Source organism: Nyctibius grandis, chromosome 3 (genome assembly GCF_013368605.1).
Source record: "Nyctibius grandis isolate bNycGra1 chromosome 3, bNycGra1.pri, whole genome shotgun sequence".
Lineage (NCBI taxonomy): Eukaryota > Metazoa > Chordata > Aves > Nyctibiiformes > Nyctibiidae > Nyctibius > Nyctibius grandis.
Window position 1 is genome coordinate 77,337,053 of NC_090660.1, and position 19,904 is coordinate 77,356,956.

At 45.1% G+C, this 19,904-nt stretch overlaps 1 protein-coding gene across 1 annotated transcript; it reads right to left on the reverse strand.

The window, feature by feature from the left end:
• Positions 1-559: 559 nt before the first annotated feature.
• Positions 560-15,172, reverse strand: SBSPON (somatomedin B and thrombospondin type 1 domain containing). The gene is made up of 5 exons (XM_068397036.1): positions 14,941-15,172; positions 3,508-3,702; positions 2,837-2,927; positions 1,463-1,639; positions 560-768 (listed from the first exon to the last, which is right to left on the reverse strand). The coding sequence occupies exons 1-5, from the start codon at positions 15,155-15,157 to the stop codon at positions 651-653; spliced, it is 798 nt and encodes a 265-aa protein (XP_068253137.1). The 5' UTR covers positions 15,158-15,172; the 3' UTR covers positions 560-650.
• Positions 15,173-19,904: the final 4,732 nt, after the last annotated feature.

Consider the following 19,904-nt stretch of genomic DNA (forward strand, 5'->3'; position numbering starts at 1 on the left):
AGTCACGAAGTCTTGTTTAGGTTTGTCTACTATAAAGTTCACACTGTGTATTAGTGTCATGAATTTCTGAGCAAGGCTACTTCCTTAACAACGATGGCTAGTCATACATCTTTATGAAGGTGGCTGAACATGAAAACTGCAATGTAGAGGAAGTATATGTATCCACTTGCAGTATAAACAACTGTCTAGATGATATTGAGAAGGAACAAAGGATCTAAACTGAAATCCAGTCTTAGCTCTCAAACTTTCATTTTTATTCACCTTTACTATATAATGATGATAGTAACTATTCTCAGACTTAAGAATGGCTGGCTGGCTCACTACTGAGTAGGAGCAGTGCCTGTAGACAGGACTGTGGCCAGTAAAGAACGAGAACTTTAGGAAAAGCAGCTACTACGGTTAGAAACATTAGCTCTTTAATTACAAAAGAGAAACATGGAAACATGCTTCTAGTGTTCTAATACAAAGATCAGTCATAGCGTTTTGTATTAAGGCAGAGAGGGTTTCCCGAAATGCTTCTTCCAAAATTCTGACTCCTTTAAAGTTTGTTTAGGCTCCAGAAAATGCAGCAGAAAGATGTAGGTTTCTTGGCATTGGTGTTAATTTTCTTAATCTTTTTGTTGTTGCTGTTTTAAAGGTCTTTTAAACTTTTATGTAAAAATAAAGCTATGCACAAGGGGACATGAACAGTGCTCCAGCTGCCGAATCTTCTTCCAGGTTCCTTGGCACTGAGAGTTGCCAACTGCTTCCCAGTGTAAGATTTTACCTCTGAAATGTGACAATAAATGAGGAATTAAAACACTGTATATTTCATGTTACTAGATTGTGCTGTGTAACATGTCAGAAGATTAGATTTGCTTAATAATTTAAGACTTTAATTAGCTCATCTAGCTCTTAAAATGCTTTCAGGAGCAGGCACTGTATTCCTAAGTATAATATACAGGATGGTGGATTGAGTAGCTCCTTGTACAGGTATTAAGTAGTATGCATATTAATAAATGTATAGATCAAATAAAAATCTGTTCTGAATATTAAATGTCTACTTTCAAAACTACTGTTCTAGTGTTTTCTAGGTGTATAGGTTTGAGAGGAGTACTGATCCATCACTGTTAAACCTGAAATCGGATTTTGATTATGGCAGGAAATACCGTTTTTAAGTAAAAGTGCCCATAGCTGTAAAAAGACCTCTTGCACTACAGAAGTTGCATCATCCCTTCACAATAGTAAATAAAGCATTCAAAGCACTGAACCTCAATATTGAAACTATTTCCCAATTTTGTCTAGTTTTTAAAAACAACTTCTGGGAGAACTGAAAGGGTGAATCTTCTTAGCTCTACAAGTTACATGAGCTGTTTCATTTTTTAAGTATAATAAATGCAGCTTTTAATGAGACCTTGAGAAGTCTTAACTTCTGTACTGGGTTTTGCTACAGAAGAGACAGCAGAAAAATGGCTTTCTTTACCCATCTGCATTGTGGCCATCTCCAGAACAACGATGCGTGTCAGTGTTCATAGCTGGAGGCTGGCAAGCTACACACACAGTATGTCCTTCTCGTAGGTACTGCATCCATCGAGTGTACGGCCGATTCTCCGAAGCACAGTGGTGTGAAAGTGATTCTGTTTTAAATTCCACACAATATCTGCTCAGAAGGAAAAGTACTAAATTAGTTATGATAAAGCACAAGCTACATATAAATTTTAAATGTACTTACATATCATACAAGTGGTATTTGTGAAGCGCAAGTTAGACATCATCATTGCTAACAAGTCTGTTGCTGACCCTAACCTAATTAATGGATTCTTAGAAACATTGCATAAAGTATTTCTCATTCCATGCCCCAGTCCAGTGCTTTATGTATACTCTCACTTTCTGGTTGTGTTCTGTATTCTTAAATTATGTTGAAAACCAGATGTCTGTAACCCATATTTTTTCTTCTATGCTGCTAAAAGAGAAAATGGAAAAGAGGCTTTAAGAATACTGATGGGCTTTATTGTTCAGGAGAAGGTAGCATAAGGCAAAGCATTACGAGCAGTACAGACCCAGTAACAGCCTAATTTAAACTTCAGAACCATCTCTACTGGTAACCAAACAAAATTTTTTACTGCTTGTGTCAATTTTTTTAAAAAAAGGTCTCTTGACACCTCTTGGGGCCTGCTTGTGACCAGCCGCCAACTGGATTTAGCTCCATTCACGGTAACTCTTTGGGCCCGGCCATCCAGACGGTTTTTCATGCAGCAAAATGTACACCCATCCAAGCCATGAGCAGCCAGTTTATTCAGGAGATGCTGTGGGAAACAGCGTCCAAGGCTTTACTAATGTCTAGGTAAACAACATCCACAGCCTTTCCCTCATCCAGTAAGCGAGTCACCTTGTCATGGTCATAACCAGGTTAGGTTAGTCAAGCAGGACCTGCCTTTCATAAATGAAAGCGCTATTTACTGTTTGCTTTCAAAAGCAGCTATCCTCAGATTTGCCACGACCCCAATGTCTAATTCATGACAATTATCAAGTAATAAAAAACAACATCTAGAACATGCAAATGAACTGCAAGAGAGAAAAACAGTACAAGCTATAGCATATTGTTTAATTATTGCAAATTTAATTACATTTTTCTCTGTTGCCAGCTATTTTCTATTGAACAGAATGACCCACATGCATATAATAAATGAATCATAGAATGAATCATAGAATGGTTGGGGTTGGAAGGGACCTTAAAGACTAGTTCCAACCCCCCTGCCACAGGCAGGGACACCTTTCCACTAGACCAGGTTGCTCAAAGCCTCATCCAGCCTGGCCTTAAACACTGCCGGGGAGGGGGCATGTTTAAATAGATTACCCAGCTTCTTCTTTGTCTGAAGGCGAGAGAGAAGATGCTGCTCGTCGTCTTCTTTCTTTACCATATTCAGAGGTAGTTATGAAAGCAGGGACTGAGGAAGAAAAGTTACAGTAAGGCAGCAAGACATAGTTGAGTCACATTTCAATTACTGTAACAGTGGGTGAATGTATCAGGAGCTTGTGGATGGTGATGCTGACTGACTGTATTGAAAAGTGGTAAAATGTTGGCAACACCAGACCGCAAACCCATTCCCTACAGCTAAGCTCTCTCCTTATTCAGAAGAAATATACGTAGAAATGCATGTCATCTAGTCTGTGAGGAAACAGGATGTGCTGGGATCCTACAAGGAGCTCTGTTTCCTGTTTGGTACTGAATCAGTGTTCTAACTTTGCACAGAGATAATTTGATGCTTACTGAGGGGCTTAAATCAAGAAACTGAAGGCATGCAGGCAGCTTAGTTGTTTACTTAATAGAAATTAAGAACAGCCTGAGAAGGAAAAAAATATAAGAATAGAATAAAGAGCAATATGACAGTAGAAAGTAAGGTTTTAAACTGTATTTTTAAACAGATAGCTACAGATAGATGTGGGTTTTTTTCTGTTCATTGACATCAGTAAAATTTATGAAGGCCCTGATGGGCACAATGTACAGATAAATCAAAGAGAGAATACCATGTTCATGGCCGCAGTCCTCTCCCTGGTAAGTCAGGTATTCCAGGCAGCCAGCCTTCTCCTCTAGAGCAGGACACGGTTCCCCACCGTTTTTAGGTTCCTGTTGTACATAGCGCCTACGGATACGCAGATCAGGTTGACATTGTTCGGCACAGCCACTCCAGTGACTCCACTCCCCCACAACACATGGAAGAGCTGCAAAGCAGTATTAAAAGATTACTAGTAGTCAAGACTTCTGTTTTATCCTAATTGCTCTCAGAAGCTTGAGTAATAAGACTGTGACTGGTTTTTAAATTCTTATGTACTTTTATTTATAGGGTTTAAAATGCTCTTCTAGGAGTTTTCATCTTCAAATTTAACATTCAAACCTGCCTGCAGTGCTTGGTTCCCTATTTCATCCCTTGTCCAGAAAGAAACAGCTCCTTATGGAAACCTTTCACTACAGCTGTGGGGTTCTTCTGTACCCTCTTCTGAAGAATACAGCATTAGCCCCGAAGGAGACCAGCTCATGGATTATCTAGACCAGTGAGTGGTCTGACCTACCTCGGCAGTTCCTACACCACCAGATTTTGTTTAAAGGGTGGAACATAAAGTAGCAGAATTCAGGAAGCCTTTCAGCTCTCTTGATTCCCCTCAGATTGATTTCTAACCCCTTTTCCTCTACACTGAAGTAAGTTTCACTGCCACAGCTTTGTTGCCCCGTTTTAACACAGGGCATCCTGCTCCACGGTCCTTGCTGCAAAGACAATTTTTGGTGACAATTTTGGTTTTATTTAGTCTCAGAACAATGCAGGGACATGTGTAGAGTTGTGTTTCTGTGTCTGTATAGCTACTGATACAAACGGAGCGTTACAACAATGCAGATCTTTAAATGCGCTACACAAAATGTGTAAAAATGTAATTTTAAGGCTCCCTTGTGCTCGTTCCCAACTATAGAATAGTCCATTGGATATTTTAATTTTAGTTCTCATGGATCACACACTTCCTCTGAACTTGACCAAAACATTATGGGGGAAGTGCCATTATTTTGGAAGTAAAATTTGAATCATAAGAAACTGCATTTCCCTCAGGCAGAGCATCAATAGCACAGGTACCATAAGCTTGTACCTTTGGTCTCTCCTAACCCAGCCTAACCAGAGACACAAAGAATTTCTCTCTTCTTCTGTTAAATTCACATATATTAGGTGAGCTCATTGAAGGTCTCAGATAAAGAAAGAAAAATGCTTTGTTTTGTATTCTGTGGTATTTCTCTGGCAACTGTTGAAACCTTTAGACCAGTTATGGCCTTTGACACCTTCTGATGAAAGAACATGCAGGTTCTTTAGAAAAAAAACCCTAAATTATCACATCATGTAGAGGATAAGCCCTTATTTCATGTTTGTCACTTTTCGTAACCTTTCCAGGAGAGATGTAAATGACAGTCTACGCATCTGTTAGTTTTGGTATGGTCTTGAAAGTCAGAAGTGCTCAGATCTATCATATCTGTTACCTACTAGCCATTTCCTTCCTTATTTTATTCTCTGCAGTGCATCTAATAATGATGGCACGTTCCTTGTAGCTCTCATTTATATTAAGCATGATAAGCATATTTCCAATCTATACTTGTCCCTTCTCTTGCATTTCTCATTTATATTCTGGCAAAGCAGTAGCTCTGTAGCTCTGTCTCAACCTTGTCACTGTAAGCATGGACAATATACCAGATATCTTCCAGATGGATACAAATAATCTACTCTGAAAGAAAAGGTTTTGCAGCCTGGTTCCCAGAATACAGAAACAGGTGATAGACACATTATTCTTGAGTAAGAAGCTACATAACACACAAGTCTTCACTTTATTTGTCTATTACCACAGTACACAACAGTAAAAAACCCCACAGCCATTTCACATGTTTCCATGAAACTAAACTTTCCTTAGCCTCATCTACAGGAACACCAAGCCACAGGTTTTTAAAACTGTGTGACTTAACAATTTCATTTTTAGTAGTCAAAATGAATACTACAGCTCTTTAAAACTGCACTGAGTGCTGACCCCTGAGGAGCTGGATAAGGATGATCTCTGGAGGCTTACCAATGGAACAAACACAAGCCCTCCAACAAGGAACTTGAAGTTTACACAGCCTTGGCAAGCAGACCAGTGAAAGAACAGGTAAGAAAAATGGCTCACACATGGGCATCCATCAAGAGGAAGAATCCTCTGAGGATAAGCAGTCATTTCCCTACGCTAGTAGTCCTCAACCTGTGGCCTACGAGGACATTTAATTTGATGAGTGGTCCATTCCAGGTAGCCTCTTTTCCTGGAGGCCACCTGGTAGGTGCTCCAGGTTGGGCAGCTGCATTCCTCCGGGCCGCTTCCCCTCTTGTCAGTGTGTGTCCAGAGGGAATGTCCTCTGCCTGGACACCAGCGGCAGTACCAGCTTTCCCCTGTGTGCACGGTCTGCTGCTGGGCGAGCAGGGAATGGCCAAGTCTGCAGCTTTCCTTAACCATGAAATGAGACAAGCAGTCAAAATGCTGCAGCACTGTGTATGAGTCCATGCTGCTTTCTCTAATATTATTAGATGCTTTTTGTCCTTTGATGGGCTTGCTTTTTCGATAAAGTTATAATTAATGTCATGTAATTGAAATACTAGCACAAATAGCCTTATAAAAAACTAAAGGTGCCTATGTTAATATTAGATATTAATAATTGGTATTAACATCTATTACTAGCTATTAATATCCAATATTATAATAATTAATAATAATATTGATATGGAAATTCCCCAGTTCTTCACAGACTTGTTTTCATTGCACATTGCAAATAGGCTTAAAATTATTTTCCATGTAGTGTGAATCACATTTTACAGAATCACAGAATCACAGAATCACAGAATGTTAGGGATTGGAAGGGACCTCGAAAGATCATCTAGTCCAATCCCCCTGCCGGAGCAGGATTGCCTAGACCATATCACACAGGAACGCGTCCAGGCGGGTTTTGAATGTCTCCAGAGAAGGAGACTCCACAACCTTTCTGGGCAGCCTGTTCCAATGTTCAGTCACCCTCACCGTAAAGAAGTTTTTCCTCATATTTATGTGGAACCTCCTGTGTTCCAGCTTGCACCCATTGCCCCTTGTCCTGTCAATGGATGTCACTGAGAAAAGCCTGGCTCCATCCTCATGACACTTGCCCTTTCCATATTTATAAACATTAATGAGGTCACCCCTCAGTCTCCTCTTCTCTAAGCTAAAGAGACCCAGCTCCCTCAGCCTCTCCTCATAAGGGAGATGTTCCACCCCCTTAATCATCTTTGTGGCTCTGCGCTGGACTCTCTCTAGCACTTCCCTGTCCTTCTTGAACTGAGGGGCCCAGAACTGGACACAATATTCCAGATGTGGCCTCACCAGGCAGAGTAGAGGGGGAGGAGAACCTCTCTTGACCTGCTAGCCACACCCCTTCTAATACACCCCAGGATGCCATTGGCCTTCTTGGCCACAAGGGCACACTGCTGGCTCATGGTCATCCTGCTGTCCACTAGGACCCCCAGGTCCCTTTCCCCTACGCTGGTCTCCAACAGGTCTGCCCCCAACTTGTACTGGTACATGGGGTTGTTCTTGCCCAGATGCAGGACTCTACACTTGCCCTTGTTATATTTCATTAAATTTCTCCCCGCCCAACTCTCCAGCCTGTCTAGGTCTCTCTGAATGGCTGCGCAGCCTTCCGTTGCGTCAGCCACTCCTCCCAGTTTTGTGTCATCAGCGAACTTGCTGACAGTGCACTCTATTCCCTCATCCAAGTCATTAATGAATATATTGAATAGTACTGGTCCCAGTACCGACCCTTGAGGGACTCCACTAGATACAGACCTCCAACTGGACTCTGTCCCATTGACCACCACTCTCTGGCTTCTTTCCTTCAGCCAGTTCACAATCCACCTCACTACCCGATCATCCAGACCACACTTCCTCAGTTTAGCTGCGAGGATGCTGTGGGAGACAGTGTCAAACGCTTTACTGAAATCGAGATAGACCACATCCACAGCTTTACCATCATCTATCCACCAGGTTATGTCCTCATAAAAGGCTATCAAGTTGGTTAAGCATGACTTCCCCTTGGTGAAGCCATGCTGAGTGCCCCTAATGATCCCCCTATCCTTGATGTGCCTAGAGACAGCACCAAGAACAAGTTGTTCCATCACCTTTACGGGGATGGAGATGAGGCTGACCGGTCTATAGTTACCCGTGTCCTCCTTCTTGCCCTTTTTGAAGACTGGAGTGACATTCGCTTTCCTCCAGTCCTCAGGCACCTCTCCCGTTGCCCACGACTTAGTAAAGATGATGGAGAGTGGCCTAGCAATGACTTCCACCAGCTCCCTCAGCACCCGCGGGTGCATCCCATCAGGGCCCATGGATTTATGGACGTCCAGATTGCTTAATTGGTCCCTGACCCAGCCCTCATCTACCAAGACAGATTCCTCCTCTATCCTGACTTCTTCTGGGGCCGCAGGGGTCCGGGGCTCCTCAGGACAGCCTCCAGCAGTATAGACAGAGGCAAAGAAGGCATTCAGTAACTCCGCCTTCTTTTTATCCTCTGTCTCCAGGGCCCCCACCTCATTCATCAGTAGGCCTACATTGCCTCTAGTGTTGGCTTTACCTGCAATGTATTTGAAGAAGCCCTTTCTGTTGTCCTTGACCTCTCTTGCAAGGTTTAATTCCAAGGAGGCCTTAGCTTTCCTAGTTGCCTCCCTACATCCTCTGACAACAGACTTATATTCCTCCCAAGTGGCCAGCCCCTCCTTCCATGATCTGTACACCCTCTTCTTCCACTTGAGTTTGCCCAGCAGTTCCCTGTTTAACCATGCAGGTCTCCTGGTACCCTTCCTTGACTTCCTACCTGTTGGGATGCTCTGATCTTGAGCTCGGAAGAAGCAGTCCTTGAATGCTAACCAACTATCTTGGGCCCCCCTTACCTTCTAGTACCCTGTCCCATGGGATTTCCCCTAGCAATTGCTTGAAAAGGCCAAAGTTGGCCCTCCTGAAGTCCAGGGTTGTGATTCTGCTAGCTATTCTGTTCCTGCCACATGAGATCCTGAACTCTACCATCTCATGGTTGCTACAACCAAGGCTGCCCTCAACCTTCACCTCTTCAACCAGACCCTCCTTGTTAGTGAGGATAAGATCCAGCAGCGCTCCTCTCCTAGTTGGCTCATCCACCATTTGCATCAGAAAGTTATCATCAATGCACTGGAGGAACCTCCTGGACTGAGGATGGCTGGCTGAGTAGGCCTCCCAGCAAATATCAGGGTAGTTGAAATCCCCCACGACAACCAGGCCCTGTAATTGCGAGACTGCTCTCAGCTCCCTGTAGAAGGCCTCATCACCCTCCTCATCCTGATCCGGTGGCCTGTAATAGACACCCACAACAGTATCACCCCTGCCAGCCTGCCCCTTAATTCGTACCCACAAACTCTCAACTCGCTCCTGATCCGCCCCTGGACAGAACTCAATTGTTTTGGGTCATGCCTCTCATTATCTAGTTAAATGATGCTTTTTCCTTTCCCATGTATGCTGTTTCCCATTAGCTTGTAATGGAACATATCACATGTTTTCGATCTTTTTTTTTTATTTATTTCCTGATTACAATTTAAATTCCCAGGAAGATTTACAGCTTAACCACTAGTTACATACTTGTACCAGTGTTGCAGGAAAGTGATGGGAACAAACTAGTCTTTCAGGAAAATATTTTATGCCCTCTGGGATTCTGCTAGTACAAGACATTGAGAAGAAAGGGTAAAATGTAATAATCTCTTTGGTGTTTGTGACTCTCAGAATCACAGAATCACAGAATCAACCAGGTTGGAAGAGACCTCAGGGATCATCGAGTCCAACCGTTGCCCTGACACCACCCTGTCAACTAGACCATGGCACTAAGTGCCATATCCAGTCTTTTCTTAAACACATCCAGAGATGGTGACTCCACCACCTCCCTGGGCAGCCCATTCCAATGTCTAATAACCCCTTCTGTAAAGAAATTCTTCCTAATGTCCAACCTGAACCTCCCCTGGCGAAGCTTGAGGCTGTGTCCTCTTGTTCTGTCGCTAGTTGCCCGGGAGAAGATGCCAACTCCCACTTCACTACAACCTCCCTTCAGGTAGTTGTAGACTGCAATAAGGTCACCTCGGAGCCTCCTCTTCTCCAGGCTAAACAACCCCAGCTCCCTCAGCCGTTCCTCGTAGGTCAGACCCTCCAGACCCTTCACCAGCTTGGTCGCCCTCCTCTGGATTCGCTCCAAGACCTCAACATCCTTCTTGAAGTGCGGGGCCCAGAACTGGACACAGTATTTAAGGTGCGGCCTCACCAGTGCCGAGTACAGAGGGACGATCACTGCCCTAGACCAGCTGGCTACACTATTCTTAATAGAGGCCAGGATGCCATTGGCTTTCTTGGCCACCTGGGCACACTGCTGGCTCATGCTTAGCCGGCTGTCGATCAGCACCCCCAGGTCTCTTTCCCCTGGGCCGCTTTCTAACCACTCTTCCCCCAGCCTGTAGAGCTGCATGGGGTTGTTGTGGCCAAAGTGTAAGACCCGGCACTTGTTCTTGTTGAACCTCATGCCATTGGTCTCGGCCCATCTATCTAACCTGTCCAGATCCCTCTGTAGGGCCTTCCTACCCTCCAGCAGATCGACACTCCCACCCAGCTTGGTGTCATCTGTAAATTTGCTGAGGGTGCACTCAATCCCTACGTCTAGATCATCTATAAAGATATTGAACAGCACCGGCCCCAGAACTGAGCCCTGGGGGACACCGCTAGTGACCGGCCGCCAGTTGGACTTTGCCCCATTCACCACCACTCTCTGGGCTCGGCCATCCAGCCAGTTTTTAACCCATCGAAGAGTCCACCCATCCAAGCCCCGGGCAGCCAGTTTGTCTAGGAGGATGCTGTGGGAGGCAGCATCCTCATATGACTCTCTTCATAACACAGAAATTGCTGGGTTTGCTCTACCACTACACCTCTCATTTCTCAGAGCATTACAGACATCATAAAGCAGATAAAACACCTCACAAGGGCTACCTGGCAGTGTCCTTAGTGCACTGTTACAATTCCCCTCCTTGCCTCTCACTGTGCACCTGTTCCAACCAAACTTGCCCACTTTTGAGTGGCCCAACAGTGCCAGACGTACGAGTGGCCAAGGATGCTGCATCCCACGCCTAAGGAACTCCACTGAAACAGACCCCCAGAGCAGCCCTGGGCGATGGGCCACCAGTTGTCCATCCTGCTTAACCATTAGCATTTTCTGGCATTCTACTTATAAACACCTTCCCAGGCAGCTCCCGGGTATGATTTGTAGAACAGCATTGAAAAATGGAGTGGAAAAGACTGCAGCAGGCCTGGCTCCCTTTGCCATATGCAGGCAGGTGACACTGCCCTCAGACACCTCTAGGTACCCTCACCCTGTACCCCAAGGCACATGACACAGCCTCTCTGGCTGTGAAGGCACCATTCTAACTTGTTGCAGCACAACCCTCAGGCGTTTGTTTCAGGCATTTTGAACTAAAAAAAAAAAACTACAGTGATAATAACAATGGCTTAGACCGCACCATGGGATACCCAGGACAAGTCCTATATGTAGTATGGACATCACAGTCTTTGCCACCTGACCACAGGACCACTATAATTTAAAGACTTCGATGCTTCATCACACATCTTAATTCTACACAGAGTACCCAAAGGACAGTTAAGTGTCATCTAGCCCCGTTTCCTTATCTGTTGACTCTTCCAAGTTGGCTGTATGAATGACCTGCAGAAGTAAGAATTTCCACATAATTTTAATCCCATGTTAGCACCTTGATATGCAGATACATCAGGTCTAACACCACATTTTCCATGCAGAAAACTCCCCAAGGGACTGAGTAGCTGCATAACAAATAAAGCGATGACTTCACATCTTCCTGGAATTAAAACAAGCTGACAGTTAAATATTGGTTGTCTGCAGCAATACATGGCAATTTTATGGTCATCAAGATTTAGAACAAGAAGTATGAATTGCCTTAGTCATGCGGAATAATAAGAATATTGGGTTGCTAGAATGGAATTTAGCCAGTGGGATAATAACGTCGCTCTTGCACTCTGTACCCAGCAACTATTAAGGGACAGTACATCAGTTCTGTGCCTCATTGGAAAGATGTTAAATTGCCCAGCATGAGAGAGGATGGGTCTCGGAGCTAACATAAAAGGAATGGTGCCATCTCTTGAAATACAAAAACTAGTATCAGGGACTTGTAGCTACATCTTTATGGTCTCTGTCTTTGTTACTATTGGTCCAGCTTAGTTAACACAAAGGTAGATGCTGATTCATTGAAACAATGAGAAGGATGCAAGTCAAAGGAACCTGAAGCATAGGATTTGTGCTCAGGTACCTACCAAAATGTGGAAGCTAATGAGACACTTGGAAGTTCAAAAGTACACAGAAAAATTATATTGCTATCCTATGAAACACAGCTTGAGTGGTCAGGACTTCTTTTTTTTTTCCCATTTACAGCACTGTGAATCATAGATTTTTTTCTGAGTCACACTCAGAAAATTAAATAATTTTTTCTCATCTCTGGAAAAAAGAGCATTACAGTATCTTCACTGAATCACTGCCCAACGTATGTTGTAATGTGTAAGATATGCGGATTTTCTCAGAGTGACCACTTCCATTCCGATGACGAGGTCATTCCTTTTTCAGGCGTTCTCATTGTACAGTAGTTTCTATTTAAAATGCTCTCTATGTACAAAAATACTTTCTTCATTGTTAGAACTATAAGGAAATTTAGTTTGAAAGACCTGTAAGGAAATTTATTTTAAAACCCTTGGACCTAGGTTCAGCAGCCCAGGGGCTTCTGCTGAGCCATCTATTTGTAAAGCACCAGACCTACTACGATTTTTAGTCATGACAGAATTTAATCATAGCATTGGCAGCTTTAGGATGCCCCTCCTTTCAGTGGTTTCTATTATTTTGGAGTGTTGTTTTTGTATTGTTCCTAACACATCTTGATTACATATACTTGAGGATGTAAGCACTTTACACTTTCCCAAATACTTCATCCTGTTAAATATTTGCAGTACGACAAAATGTCATTTCAGCAGGTGCTGAAATCATGAGTGGCAAAGAGCCTGACAAACAAGTTGTAGCACAAAAACCATTAGTCACCTTTCTTCACATTTCTGTTTTAAATTTTTGAACTCTACATTCCAAACAGTATTTCAGAGTGAATTATGACAATAAACACCCTTGGTGTCATTAAACACATGGACAGAATTTAGAAACACTCAGTGGTGAGACCTCAACATCCAACAGGAACAAAAACAGCTTTAAAATTTCCAGCCATACTTGTCTAAGTTGATACAAACTCCGACTGGAACTATTTGGAATTTCTATTCATGCAAAACATAACTTACTGGCTGCTTGAAACAGAAACTATATAGGATCATTTGCCTTATTGTGATCAGTTTTGCAGTTTTGGGATGTATGAGTTACAGGACTACCTCGCCAGGCTGCCAAAGTCCTGTCCTCCCATGCTATACCCATGCAAAACGTCCTGCTCCCTTTGCTTGCACTAGCACTGGTGCCCGCACGACCGGGTGGTGAGGCAGTGCAGGGACCCAAACCAGCCAGAAATGGACAATACAGAAAACAGAAATAGGGTTTAGCTCCCTGAACTGGGCCACCAGAGACTGTCAAATTCCAGCTCTGGTACAGGAGAGAGAGAGACAAAGACTTCACTGAGACTCCATCTTCCTGCCTGGGTCTAGAGCACCCATGCTCCATGCAGGGTACAGGACAGAGACAGCACAAACATATCATGCCTTTCAAGGCAACCACCACTGAGCTTGAGACAAAAAATACCACCTCAATAACAATAAGGCATCATCAGGTACCCAAATTCATGCCAGAACTCATGGTAAGAAAAGTGTCTAAACTAGAAATTTTCAAGCACAAATTTGAGCTTCTTTTTGAAGAGCACAGAAATTTTTATCAGATTACAGCTCTGTTTTAATGCTAACACAACGCACCTTTATTAGCTCTCTCCTGTTCTACTTGAGTATTAAAAATAATTTGATTTACTGACAAGACGCAATATGCTCTGACTATATGACCAGCAAGCATCTTGTCAGTTCTCCCCCTACTGATTTTCCTGAACAAAAGATCAGTATATTAAAAAATGCTAATTTGAAAGATGCTACCTTCTGGCAGACCTAGTGGTGCACGTTTTTTTCTCTTCTGTTATTCTGGAGAGATTATTTAGCAGTCGGAGAACTGACCATGTTTCATCTGGAGACCTGGGGTCAGAGTGCTGCTCTGCTGAGTCTTTCTGTGCAGCTTTACATCACCTGGGACAGGTCTACACCGTCTGACAGTTGTACTCCCCCTTCCCAAACCAGGCAGGCGCAAGCCAACTTGGGTCCCAAAGCTATGTGGCTATGTCAGCACGGCGCCGAGCCTGCTAAATATGCCCTAATTAGAGGCACTGTGCAGTGGAGACTCATGACTTTTTGGCTGGAGGCTGGCGTGCATCCAGCCAGCTGGAAAGAGACGTTAGGCTGTCTGAGCACTAGTGCTTCACCTGTAAAACAAGGGCAGTGTCCCACATCGCAGACAGAGGAAGGGAGGACAAATTGTGAAGACCGTGAAGGGTAGAAACACCACGGAAAGAGGGGGTGTAAATACCTACAAGGCTGCTGGGTCCAGTTTGGTAGAACTGGGCCACTTTCCGCTCCTCTGGAAGCCAGGCCTTCCCCTGCAGCCTGGCAGAGAACCCTCTCACTCATTCCCCTACACTCATTTTGAAGTCCTTGCCTTCACAGTGGATCCTTGCTGATTCCTGCCACTATAAATGAGGACAAAACCTCACCCGGGGGATTTCCCCAATTATTTCATTGATACTTGTTTGGCAAGACAGGAGGAATCAGTGCAGACACAGACGGTGCTAAATGAATCTTCCTGTTGTCCCTGTAATCCTGCATCCCCACTGCAACTGATGTGTATTTGGGATGAACATCTAAGTAACATCACATTTTAGAGGGAAAATAACTGCAGACAGACAAACTCCAGGCACTGTACTACAGCTGATCCAGAAACCTAGCAATATCTAGTGTGGGAAAAGCCTCTCTTCCCACTCCTGTGCCTGCTGCTGCTCTCACACAGCCCCAACCTGGTCCCTGCTCATGCCCCCGCCCCGAGGCTGGTGATACCGGGGGGGTGGGGGGGGGAGCAAATTTGGCCTTGCTGAGACCCTTACCGTACACCCCATCTCCAAACCCCAATAAAACTTACAGCCCGCAAAGCACCGGCAACCAACCAGATAACTATACCTGGAGAATGGGACTGGGGTACCCGGGGGATCCCAGCTCAGCCTGCCCCGCAGGCGGGGGGGGGGGACGGGTCACGACGGGCCGGGGGGCGGACGCACCTACCCGGGCACGCCTGGCCGTGGTCGTGGCAGCAGTCCCCGGCTCGCCGGCAGCCTCCGTCGCAGTAGCAGGTCCCGTAGCCCCCTCCCTCCCTCCATCCTTCGCCGATACAAGCAGCGTCTCGGCCCTCGCAGCACTTCCCCGAGCAGCTCCCTCCGGCCCCGCTCCCGGCCCACAGTAGCCCCAGCCACAGAGCTCCCGACAGCGCCGCACCGCCCATCACCGTGCCGCCCCGACGTAAAGATCCCGCCACCGCTACGCGCTCCGGCCTCCACCGGCACACGGCGGAGCGGGGCGGGCTCGGCGGGCAGGCAGCGGGGGCGGGTGGGGGGAGCGGCCGGCGGGGTCATGCCCGGCCCGCCCTGGGCAGGAAGGGCCGGGCAGGGCCGGGCAACACCCCGCCAGCCGCCGAGCGGGAGGTGAGGAGGGGGGGTGGGTGCCCCGAGGGGTGTCCTGCAAGGCGGTGTCCCGCACTGGGGTGTTCCCCACAGGATCCATAGGGCAGTGATCCGCTCAGTGATGTCCCACACAGCAATGTGCTGTACAGGGATGTCCTGCACAGAAGTGACCCACAAAGCCGTGTCCAACACAGAGATGTCCCGCACAGCCATGACCCACGCAGAAATGTCCTGTACAGGGATGTCCCTCACATCAGTGACCCACACAGCCACGCCTCACACAGTGATGTCCCACACAGTGATGTCCTGTACAGGGATGTCCTGCACTGCCGTGTCCAATGCAGCCATGCACCATGCAATGTTGTCCCACACAGCAGTGACCCACACATCCATGTCCCACACATCCATGTCCCACACATCCATAGCCCACACAGCAGTGTCTCACACTGGAGGGACCCACGCAGTAGTGACCCGTGATGTCCCCAACAGCAGTGTCTCCCACAGTGACATCCTTCACAGCAACATCCCACATGGCGATGACCCTCACAGCAATGTCCCACAGCAGTGTCCCACACTCCAATGACCCCCACGGCAATGTTCCACACAGTGATGTCCCTCCCACACAACGATGTCCAGCACAGCAGTGTCCCACACAGTGGTGAGCCACAGAACAATGACCTGCACAGCAGTGTCACACAGCCATGCCCTGCACAGCAGTGGCCCTCACAGGACTGATCTGCATGGCAACGTCCCATCCAGCAGAGTCCTGCACAACAGTGAGCCACACAGCTGTGAACTGCACAGCTGTACCCTGTACAGCAGTGACTCACATAGCAGTGACCCTCACAGCTGTCCCAGAGTGTCCCCATCCACCTCCACACAGTCCAGCAGGTGGAAACAGCCTGGGGCCACCGGACGTGGTTTATTGGTACAAGTGCTTTCTCATTTTAGGGCACATCCCACACAGCCAGGAGCATTTGCTTGTGTTATGTTTTTTCATTTTTGTTCTTTTTTTTTTTTTAAAGCACTGTTTCCAGAACAAACAAAAGAAGCTGTACTTGCAGGTGCACAAGGAAAGCAGGATGGATCCCTGAGTAACTTCCTAAAACACGAAGATTTGGTTTCTGGTTTTCAGTTATCTCCAGCCCTAAGAGGTTTTCAGGATTAATGGGACCTGATCATTTTAGCCAAAAATCAAATCCCAAAAGTAAGTAGTGAGGTGACTGCAAAAATATGTCAGCTTTGCACACTTCAATTTGCAGATAGTTAGCTACTAAGGCAAGAGACATCTGGTCTCCCAAAGCTGCCTACAGATGGGAGGTAGCAGTCTATTATATTATCTGCTGCATGTGGGTACTTGGACACCCTGAGACAGCTCGGGCCAGCCAGAGTTTAATTTCTTCTAGCCATCACAACATTGCTGTTAAAATGTTGTTTAAATCCTGGAGGACTGGGTCTGCGCTGTTATCCAGTGTGCCACTAATGAACTCACTGGCATGTTGCCAGCCTAAAGCTTGAACCGATGAATAGCGAACGTCGGGGGAGCTCCTGCGGTGGGTGAGAAGAGAACAAAACTTGTAGCCTGCCTTGGTAAAAGGCGGTGTGAGAGCAGGAATGCCTCTTTATGTTTTCCTTTCCTTTATTGGATTCCTGTGGTTCACCTGAAAGGCAAAAAATTAGCAAATCAATGTAGAAACTGCCTTTATAAGTAGGTAAATTGTGTGCCAATGACTTATGCTAAAGGAGTAAGTCAGTAAAACTGGGATGAGTTTGGAACAGATTAAAGAGTGGCTTTCTCTTAGTGGGTATGTTTACAGAAAAACAAGAAACTATGTCTGCAATGGTCTAGTAAAAGAAAACAGAATACAAATGCTAAATGTTAAAGTTTCTACTAGATGAAGCAAAGTAGATTCTTCAGAGCAACTAGAAAAAATTATCTTAATTAAAGGAGAGAACAAGCTCACCCAGTTTGTTCCAGGAAATACTTTGTTTTTTCCCTCTTAGTTTAGTTCCTCACTAGTAGGAGCAGCACTAGGTAACTTGTGAGTAAGAAGGACAAAGCAGCACAGCAATGTGTTCTCAGACAATGAAGCAGCATTGAAACCCTTACAGGCAATTCCAGCAAAATAGGCAGAGATTTCTTTCTAGTTTGACATGAGATCATCCACAGAGAGTAGGTGTTGTTCATGCCCTGCTATTGGTTATCATTTTGTCATGCAGACAACTTTACACGGAAAAGCCGTTTTGAGCAAGGCTGATATAGAAGTCATGTGTAGGTAAGCTCAGGGAATGGGCAGAGCCCTTCCTCTGTCTTCCTTGTAAGTCACAGAGGAGCATTGCATGGAACAGAGGTCATCAGTCATCTGTTCCACATGTGCCCTTGGTGCTGAAATACTTCTCAATCCCAGAGGTGAGGAGAAATACTCTCGAAAGCAAGTGTTGCTGCTGGCTTTGAGATTTTGAAAACTGCAGTCTAGCTCAAGTTGCCAGCCATTTTTGTACTTTTCTGCCGTTTGTGCCCTATTTTAGCTTTGGGTACTCAAAACCTGAATTCCCAAACTAAAACATAGCTGCAGTATTATATGGTAAGAGAGGACAAGAAACCAAGACTGTGAAGCACGTTTTTTAACTAATTTCTCCAACATGTAAGTGGTTCCAATGAGTCTTGTTCCATTGTTTTCTTATTTCCAACCAAACATCTCCATTGCCTTACATGGAGTTCTCCTTGGTTTTTAATACTGCAAAGGCAAAACTGAGCCAAATGAGCTCCAACAGTAAATTAGAAAGGGAACTATTCTCTGTTATTTACCATGCATACCAACTCTATTATTTACCGTGGTTATTTATGCTGTCTATAAAGCATGTAAAGTAGAGCCGAACTCTTATTCTCTGTCCCAATACTACAGTGCACGTCTACCCATAATATCAGGCAGAAGATGGAAAACACCTGCAACTGGGAAGAGCTTCAGACTGGGAACAAAATATATGTTTGATAGTAAAAGACCTCTCTCTTATTTTTCCAGTTTAACTTACAGCTGCAGTGACTTTGAGGACCTGATACAAGGACTATTCAGCTCAACTTCAAAGCCTTTTTCACATACATTATCTGTCAGCCCGTGGCATTCCATATGCCCATATCTCCTCACGAGCAAACTCTCTGGAAGGTCCTAACTTGCACAAATGGAGTTCATTTTTGTTTGCTGCTAGGAGGTTAATCCAATGGCAACAAAATGAGACAACTTCAAAGATCCTGCAAGGCATTTCTTTTTCTTTTAGACCCGTGTTTGCATATAGCTCTATTTATTTTACAGAAATACCCTTCCGAAAGCAACCTGCTTACATTCTGTATTGAGACAACACAGTGACTGACATGACTACAAAGGCTACAGGCTGTCTCCACCCTGCTACGCAGGATCACGCTTCCTGGGAGAACCACAGCCAGCTACAACTTGAGTTTGTCGTAAGAGGCCCTTGTTCCCCTTGTTCTGAAAAAGTAGACTTTCTCCTGATAAGAAATAATCCCTACTAAGGTGAATAACCAAATCATGGTGTTTGCTAGTGTAGCTGACAGCTTAAAGCAACAGCAACATTTTGTATGCAAGAAAAATTAGGAGTAATTTGTCTTCACTAATGATCAGCCTGTATAAGAACACAGTAGATGATACATAAAAGAACGTTTCTATAGTTTCGTAGCCCATGCTGTTATACAGAAAGCACAATGCTGTTTCAATGACTAGCTTGAGCTGTTCTACATCAAATCACTCATAGGAAAGCATGCTGAGTACCTGGCTATACTTGAGAGAGGCCGTTTGCTGTGCAAACAGCCTTCCCCTTCCACCCGCTTTGCCCTGGCAGTCCTGTCGGGTGCAACCCTGCCGTGGGAGACACATTGCCTTGCTGTGTCTCAATTACTACCATTGATTTTGGTTGGGGTTGGTAATGATGCATGAAATTGCTTGAATTCTAGAGGTTAGTGGAAATATAGCAGAGCTATCTATCAGGATATTTTTAGTTGATTTTTAAAGGCAGTCACCCTCCCTCCAAGTTACTGAAGAAATGTCCAAGTACCGAGATGAATACAGAGCTGCTGTCGAGCTTCCCTGCAGAAAAAGTCAGGCAAACCTGTATGCCCAACCTAAGCAGATAAGGGCTGGAAAACATCCTTTTTCTGTTTTTTAATCCTGTGTTTCTCTTTTTACAGGTTCAGGGAGCTGAACTGAAATGAAGTACCTGAGCCAGCATGAGGAAAGGGAGGCAGTCCAGGGCAGGGCGGGCAGAGGGCAGCAGGACTGCGTCCACCAGCAGGAATTAATGATGAGATTGGCTCAGCTAGTGCATGTCGTGGAACATCCGTCTTAGTCTATCAGGCTACAACAAGATTTTTTGTCTGAATATGAGTACCTGTCTGTGTTTGATGAGGTGTATTCGCAGCATAACCAGAGACGCATGAAGTGATGAGTTTTCTAACTCCTGGTCCTGAAAAGTCAGCCTGTTATTCAGACAACCTGTCCTGGTTCTTCAGGTCAAATAGGACACTTGTGCTTTTCTAAGAACAAAGGCTTTTCTAAG